This window comes from Panthera uncia, chromosome D2 (genome assembly GCF_023721935.1).
Source record: "Panthera uncia isolate 11264 chromosome D2, Puncia_PCG_1.0, whole genome shotgun sequence".
Lineage (NCBI taxonomy): Eukaryota > Metazoa > Chordata > Mammalia > Carnivora > Felidae > Panthera > Panthera uncia.
This window is the reverse complement of record NC_064818.1, coordinates 29,739,082-29,747,673: the sequence shown is the minus strand read 5'-3', so window position 1 is coordinate 29,747,673 and position 8,592 is coordinate 29,739,082. Positions and strand designations below refer to the sequence as shown.

The following is an 8,592-nucleotide window of genomic DNA, read 5'->3' as shown; positions in this document are numbered from 1 at the left end:
AAAAAAAAAAAAAAAAAAAAAAGGAGGGACCCCTTCTAAACAGCACAGCAACAATAAAAAAAAAAGACCGTCACTTATCAAATGTTTATGAGCCCGGCACTGTGCTAGCCTCATCCGTGTGTTACCTTATTTAACCTTCACGCTGTCCCTGTGACATGGGTGCTATGGTTATCCTCACTTATAGGGGGAGGCAAGTGAGGTTCAGAGAGCTTGAGGAATCTGCCTAAAGTCACACAGCTCGGAGGTAATGGGTAAAATCTAGGACACAGCCCCATCCTGACCCCAGAAGCCTCATTGCTGCGATCTGAGTTTTTGCCCCATTATCGGTGTTCTTTGTATCCTATTACCACCCTGTCACTTAAAAAAAGAAAACTATCGTGATTGCTTTCCTGATATAGAAATGCAAACTCTAGAAATGATAGAATAGCACTTGAAGCAGATTAAGACTAAGGCTACTGGGGGGAGTCTTTGCATACAGTGGGGGAGTTCAGGGCAGTTGACAAGGCCTGGGCTGGGTCTGAACAATGAAGAAGGAAGTTTTACAGTTTCTATATACAAGAGAAGTCCTGTTTCTCTGCATTGTGGTTCACCCTGCCCCCAGCACCGAGGCTGTCCTATCTCCTTCTCAGCAAAGCAAGTGGCCTCTGATGCCCCTGGGGACACCTAAGTGAGCCCAGTGGCCTGGGCAACCCCCCCTCCCCCCGCCACCAGTCCTACCAACCCGGGGCTGAGACTCAAGCCCTGAATCCCAGGGATAAAGACCTTTTTTGCTCACTTTCCTTACTTTTTTCAATGGAGGGTTTAAGGCACTTCTGTCTTGTAAAAGTGGATAAGGTGGTGACCATTTAGAATGCCATTACTTCGAGTGCCCTTGAGAGCTTAGCCCTCCCTGTTCCTCCAGCTCGCCCGGGGAACAGCTCCCTTCCACCACCCTCGAGACAGGCTGCGATCCACTGGTAAAGTAACTCAACACACAGCCTCACAGACAACTTTCTCCAGATGTCCATTTCCTTTTTACCAAAGGAGTTCTTAATTTTTAGGCTCAAAATAAATGGGGAGGTTTACCCCAAACACGTACGACAATGTTTACAGCACTACGCATCATTGCCCAAAGTAGAAACTACGCAAACGCTGTCGATGGTAGAAGGTCACCACGTTCTGGTGTGTTCCTACAGTGGAATACCGCACGGCAAAGAAAATGAGCGAACTGCAACCACGCCCAACAATACGGGCGTGTTTCATAGATCCAAAGTCGAGCAAAAGACACGAACAAAGACGCACCGCATGGTTTCATTTATATGAAGTCCAGAACAGACGGCAGCCGTCTGTGCTGGGAAGGGACAGGACAGCGGTTACCCGTGGAGGGAATGGTACGAGGGATGGGGGAGGGAGGGGGATTCTGGGGCGCCGATAGGGTTCTGCTTCATGATCAAGGTGCCGGTTACACAGACACGTTCACTGGGAGGAAAATTCGTGAAGCTGTGCACTAACGATCTGTTTTTACACGATGCGTCCGCGAACACTTCAAAAATATATCCAGATTAAAGACAAAATTAGTTACTTTCTGGTAGTGCCGTCTAATTACACCCAAAGGACGGAGTGTGATGTGGTCCCCCAAGTAGAGGAGATCTGGTCGACCACGGCCAACTTGACAAGAACTTGCCCGAACAGTGGGCTCGCCTTTGGAACCTCTACCGAATTCTCAGGACCTTACCTATGTCTTCCTTGAGGTCAATTTCGGCTGTGGTTGGGTGGACAATGCCCTCCACTCTCATGGAGCCAATATGGCTGATGTCACTCTGGGTCAGGGAGAGCTGCGTCAGGAAGGAAAGACGGAGAGTGTGGGAGAGATCAAGTCCTATTAAAAGTCTTCATATTTTACCTCCCATCTGTTAATACTCTCAGTTATTTACACTGAATTGTCACCATAAAGGGCCGCGGTGGGAGCGACCGTCTCGGGGTGTTTGGTCTTCCGGAAGCTCTTCTGAGCCCAGTGGATTTGACTGTCACACTGAGCATCAAATCTGTCTCCTCTTCCGGGAGCAGGAATGGGCCCTCCCTGTTTCTTCCTTTCCCTCTAGCTTATGCCTCCGTTTCCCAGTCCAGATGGCCTTGGTGTCCGGTGGCATGTGGTCTGAGCAGTTCCCGCCAGGGAAGCCCGGGATGGCTCTCCCTGGCTCCCTTCAGGTCCCTGCATTCTTCCCAGAGCAGGGGACAGGAACGTGTGGCCGACGACCCTGATGTCCCCTCCGGGGACAGGGATGCGTGGCCGACGACCTGGCTCGAGAACAGTGGCGGGCTCTAGGATTCCAACCTGCCTATGTCTGGCCACCTTGCCTTTTGGGGACCACACTCTTAGGGCTACGCTTGTGACAGGCCGCCCTGCGCGCTCATAACTGAGCGGAATGCAGAACATTTTCCCTCGTCTCCCCGTGCGAGCGTGACAGTTCCGTTCCCCTGAGACAAGCCAGAGAAGGCCAGTTACCATGCGACCGCGGCCAGCCCCTGGAGGGGACTTCAGCTCCACACCTTTGCTTTCCTGCTTTCGTCAGTGAAGAATTAGGAACCCACCACATACACACTCTTTTGTAACACGCTCTTCCCAATGGCTTCTCTAGAAGTGCATCCTATTATCAGGCTGTGAACACTCAGCCACCAGAGGTATGATTAACTGACTGTTGCCTTGTGCATCTTATTTCAGCCCCATTTGACTTGGTAGATAAATTGTCTGCTCCGTAAACTGTATGCTAGTGGGAATGAATTATTTGCATGTCCGTCTGGGCTGCTGCTATGCTGCTGAAGGCTGTTCAGTTGTATAGCCCGCTTGTCCTCTTTCTGCATTCCAGAAAGGCAAGCAGACTGAATTATTGGCAAATGATTCATTTCTAACACCAGGGATATTCAGGAAACGTAGATCTCTATTTTCTTGCCCTGACACATTACATCGAAACACGCAAGGCTGGCCTCCCAGAGTCGTTTGAGAAGGTTAGCTAAGGATGTGTGGGGCAGGCGCAGAAATGAGTGGGGCGCTGGGGAGTTCCCGGCCACGATGCCATTCTATGGCCTGACCGGGAAGATGGCCTATGCTTACCTTTGGCTGACCGGCGCCGGCATGAATAATTCTCGGCACTAAAGCGTTTGTTTACTCTCACAATGTAGACGCTGCCATAGCTCTTTAGTGTAAGCGTGAATAATTCAAGACCGGAGTGAAAGTCGTGTTAGGGGAACGAGGGATGAAGGAAACATCATTGCCTGCAAACGGTAGGTTATAAAAATGCAACAGTGTTTTACTGCAGCACATGACAATTCTCTTTATTACCTTCTGCCCCAGAACGAGGCTTTTAGATGACAGAATGGTGAATCCGTCCCCCGGCCCATCTTCGGAGGTGGAATTTGAAGTTCCTTCTTTATCGCTGTCCTTTGGTTTGGACTGTTGGTAGAAATCAGAAGGACAGGTGGGAGATAATTCAGGAAAAGCCCAGAGTGGCTTTATCAAGCCCTCCCTATGGCTATCACCACCTTGGATATGAAAGGAAGTGGCGGGTGTTATGTTCTGCCGTCCTCGATGGAGGGACGCAAGGGAGCAATAGGAGGGAAAGAGAAGGGTGTAGCCCAAAGTAAAGTGTGTTCAAGAGGTCCACAGGTATGTGTAGACCTTCCTCCGACTGGACACAGGTACACTGTCGTTCTTTGCAATGCCTGCAGCTTAAGATGGCAAGCATCGGAACCAAGTGGGGTCATTCATAGCCCACTGTTCAACCTCCCTTCTCCCCAGGATTTCCTTGGGGCACAGAGGCAGTGGCGTGAACTCTTACACATCTTTTGTGTTATCGCGGGGGTCTGTGGAATGGAAATTTGACGACCTTTGTGGCAGCGCTGTCTACTAGAACTTTCTGTGAGCACGGAAATGCCCTCTGCCTGCCGAGCACTTGAAATGTGGGTGGCGCAACCAAGGAACTGAATTTTGTTTTAAAATGTCCCCACACGGGCTCTACACTGTTAGTGCAGAGTCCAATGCGGGGCTTGAACTCACAACCGGCAAGCTCGTGACCTGAGCGGCTGCCTAACCGACTGAGCCACCCAGGTGCCCCCAAGGAACTGAATTTTTACTCTGATTTAGTTTTAATGAATTCCAATGCAAAGAGCCGCACGTGGCTAGTGGTTGATCGTGGTGGCCAGCTGATGGAAGCATCTCCGAGCTATAGCTACCTAGCACATGAGGCTGTCCTGAACGCCTGAAATCCCACTGGCTGAACCCAGCCGACCATCTGGGGGAGACAGACAGTCTGTGACAAACACAGACTGGAGCTCTGAAGAGAAATACAAAGCAGAGTTCCAGGCTATCATCTGTCCCTTACGATTTTGTCGGGGGCAGTGGAAGCATCTGGAAACATGAAGGCCACCCAGGCGTTGGGTTTGGAAACCTCTAGTAGTCCCTGCTTGGTGATTTAAGCTCTAGTCTCAGAGGCCCTTTACCATTTTCTCCCAGTGGGGGGAGTCCCCAGCCCGTCAACAATGATGGGGACTCTGGATGCTTCAACCTGCTCCTGTTCTCCGAGCATCCCTGGCTCACACAGGCAACGCAGGCTCACCTTTTTGGACGTCCGTGGTTTGGCAGCCTTGGATTTCTTGCCTCCCTTCTTGCCTGACGCCGCCTTCCTTCCTCTTTTCTCTGGGGGAGGGGAGAGGATAGTTTCCGACTTGCCTTTGGTCCCTCGCTTTTTGGCCAGCAGTTCGGGATGAATTCTGGGTAGGACACCTCCACTGGCGATGGTCACTCCTTTTAGCAGCTGAAGAGAGAAACGCGTGAGCTCGGGCAGCCAAGAGCTTGCTGGTCCCGGATTTAATACAGTTCTAACCGATGGCAAAACAAGTGTTAAATCTGGTCTTTGCTTTCCCAAAGCATGATGGGTGGTTTAACTAGCTTTCCTGTTCCACTGGTAGAGCGAGTCTCTGTAGGTATCATGGCATCCTATGGTTTCATACAGAAAGCAAAACCAACAAGGGAAGATGAAAGGGTAAGGAGGCTGAAACCTGTGCTCAGGGAGGGAGCACAGCTTGACAAAACTGGGTTCAAAGGTCGATGTTAGGGCTAGACCCAGTTAACAACAGACCTCCACACTCTTGATCACGCATTCCATCAGTAAAATATGTTTGACCATGCACCTCTCAATTAATACGTTTACTTTCTAAACAATTGACATGTACTACTGCATTAATAGAGTCTGCACATCCCCAAGTAGTTCCCGTCTACAAGGTGTACAACCAGGGCGGGTCCATGGACAGTTAGAGTTACTGTCAGGGTCAAGAGAGATACAGGAATTGCAAGGAAGAGTCCAGAAACTTTTACAGCAACCTGACAGAGGTATCGTAGATCTATTGGATCTATTGGATCTGGCCAAAAGATTGTGGCTTGTGGTCGGTATGTTGTTTTTTAAAAACTTTTCTAGCAATTATTTTTTATTGTATTTTTGGAAATTATCAGCCCACGATGGATTGGAGATAAGAACTGATTCTTCACATCACGCACACTTTGAAAAGAACAAGATTAGAATACAAATTCTTGTACTATCTACTGACTAGCACTTCCTGGGAGAGGCATTCATGGCAACTTTGGAGTTAGTTCCGTAATATAGGGAAGATTCTCCTGCCCTCATCAGAATGAGTTGTCAACAATGTTTGCGCGAAGAAATCATGAACAACATATATGCACGGCACCTTCCCCAGCTACACGGAGAGCTTGCTTTTAGAGAGGACAGGAAGGTCTGGAAAGACCCAAATATATAATGGGTCATTTCCAGAGGCAATTTTATTTTCTATCTGAATGATATAGCCAGCGGGATTTCTTCATCTCTTACATGATCTGGAAAATTCGTTGTATTAACGTGATTGGGAACTGTAGCAGGAATGACTTATAACCAACGGGGTCCGCATGCAACATTGTGTTTGGCAAACCCATTCTGCAGCTTGTGTCCGTGCTTCAGACAGACCTACCTGATTGAGTTCCTCATCGTTGGCAACTGCTAGCAGGATGTGTCTTGGGGCTATCCGGGCCTTCTTGTTGTCCCTTGCGGCATTCCCAGCCAATTCTAGAATTTCCGCTGAAATCACAAGAGGGAGTTAATAGGCAATCTACAGAATGGGGTCTGAGGTTTTTGGAGCTTTTCTTTGGAAATGGTCTCCGAATTGGATCACATTTATTCGTTTGTCAGTCTTATGTCTGGGCCTGGAAAGAAATCCAGAATGCTGGAAAGAACTCAGGTTCCAGATGAGTAAGATATTTAAGCAAGACGTGATAGACGATCCTGTGGCAGTCTTCGAGTTGCCCTTGACATTAATTCTGCGCCATCTTCCTTAATATTTGGACCTATGATTTTTTTTTGTTGAGCCCATAAACACAGGAAGGAAGACAGGATTTCCCAACCTCCCTTGCTGAGAACTGTGGTCATGTGATTACATTCTGGCCAATGAAAGACAAGTAATTATACTGTATGGTGCTTCCAAAAATGTCCATCAATGAAGGGAATGTACCTTCTTCCCTTTCTGCTGGCCGACTGGGGACGTGATGGCTGGATTTGGCCAAGAGGAAGAGCAAGATAGAAGGAACTGGAGTTTCTTATGATGGTGGTGACTCCTGACTAGACTGTCCTTATTCCCGGATGGTCTTCTATAGACTTATTTTGTATGAGGAGAGAGATAAACTCTCTTGTTTAAGCCACAGGAGTTAATTCTTGTTAAGCACGAGTTAATTCTGACCAATACAGAGCCCTAACATAGGACCTGAATTTCTTTTAGCCTAAAGAGAGAGGGTCATAGTTGAGGTAGGTTAAAGTCTGTCTTTGGTACCCATTGGGACCCTTTTTAGAATCTCCCTTTCTTCTTTGCTTGGTGCCCTAGGTCCCTCCTGTCCTAAAGGAAAGGGATGGGGAAAACTAACTTGTACCATGGGGTGAGGATATGCTTAGCCCAGAAAGTGAATTCTGAACAGGGATACCTACAAAGCCTGGAAAGGAAGGTATTTGGGGCTTGGGGGGTTTCCACATATCCCTTAGGATCTAAGCATGACTAAGCACGTTTAAGAAACATGTCATCTGATAAATGTAAAAGAGTTGAGGGGCGCCTGGGTGGCTCAGTCGGTTAAGTGTCCGACTTCAGCTCAGGTCATGATCTGGTCGTTCATGGGTTCGAGCCCCGTGTCCAGCTCTGTGTTGACAGCTCAGAGCCTGGAGCCGGCTTCGGATTCTGTGTCTCCCTCTCTCTCTGCCCCTCCTCTGCTCATGCTCTGTGTCTCTCTCTCTCAAAGATAAAATAAAAGATGAAAATAAAATTAAATTAAAAAAATAAAAGAGTCGATAAAGAAGAGTTTTCCTGAAACTATTTTACATGTCATCAAAATTTGTATTTATTTATTTATTTACATTTTTTACATAGTGTTTATTTATTTTTGAGAGAGTGCAAGCAGGGAAGGGGCAGAGAGGCGGACAGAGGATCTGAAGCAGGCTCCAGGCTCTGAGCCGACAACGGAAAGCCTGCTGTGGGGCTCGAACTCGTGAACCACAAGATCATGACTTGAGCCGAAGTCGGATGCTCAACCGACTGAGCCTCCCAGGTGCCCCTGTTATCACAATTTTTAGTCAAAATTTAAAAAAAAATCTGTAGACTTACCATCTGTTTGTTTTCCCCTTCCTCCTCTGTCTCCTATTTCTTTCCTCCTCAATTTCAGAGGGATGTTCTGCTAATCAAATTTGTCTGCCTTCAAAAGTATTAATGAGCCCTCAAAGAAAAATTCTTTCCCTTAGAAAACTAGAGGCAATGTGCCAACGTGTTGTCTCACTGATAATGTGGTGGCAAAGTGTGTGTGTGCGTGCGTGTGTGCTGGGAGAATTTGCTGGTACAATGGCATAAGCGCTAAGCCCTAAAATTAACAGGCGATTCTGTGTGAATCTTCACAATCAACCTAATTTCAAATAAATAGCACATAAAATTGCCATCACTCATAAAAATCTATGGCAATAAAAACCTGCCTAAGTGTGCCGTATTAACTAAGCAAATGTGATTAACAAAAAATTAGAATAAAGTAAGCATTAGAGTTAAATATTTATATGGAATTTCCATAATGGAAGGCGCTAAATCACTGCGAATTCACTCTCACGACATCTTTTCCAGATTATTAAGTAATGAATATTGTGTTTACCAACAATCCATTTATACGGTGACGGTGACACTTTCTGAATCAGAGCCCGGGGGGCCGTGGTTTGAGAAGTGTGGGCATACTTGTTGGGACAATGGGATAGAGTATTTGAAATTCATGCCCTATTAGATCATCTGGTTGGCTGCATTCAAGCTGCTGCCCGGCCCTTTCCTTCCCTTAAAAGAAGGGTACGCATCATGGAGAACTGTGGCTATAAAGCTTTCACAAATGGGCTTCCTTTTCTGACTCTAGGGTAAATGTGCAGCTCCCCATTGTGCCCAATAAAAAGGAGTTATCTGCACCTGCCCAGCTTGGGGGTCCCACACCTGGGAGGAAGGAGCACTCACCACACCTGGGAGGAAGGAGCACTCACCACACCCGGGAGGAAGGAGCACTCACCA

General features: G+C 47.6%; 1 protein-coding gene across 1 annotated transcript in view; it reads right to left on the bottom strand.

Annotated features, from left to right (window-relative positions):
• LOC125932703 (core histone macro-H2A.2) overlaps positions 1 to 8,592 on the bottom strand; it is a 57,754-nt gene that overhangs the window by 12,506 nt on the left and 36,656 nt on the right. Inside the window, exons 3-6 of the mRNA XM_049645183.1 lie at positions 5,995 to 6,101; positions 4,593 to 4,790; positions 3,320 to 3,430; positions 1,715 to 1,814 (exon numbers count right to left, since the gene is read on the bottom strand). Of these exons, the coding sequence (XP_049501140.1) occupies positions 1,715 to 1,814; positions 3,320 to 3,430; positions 4,593 to 4,790; positions 5,995 to 6,101 (516 nt within the window). The remainder of the gene's footprint in view (positions 1 to 1,714; positions 1,815 to 3,319; positions 3,431 to 4,592; positions 4,791 to 5,994; positions 6,102 to 8,592) is intronic.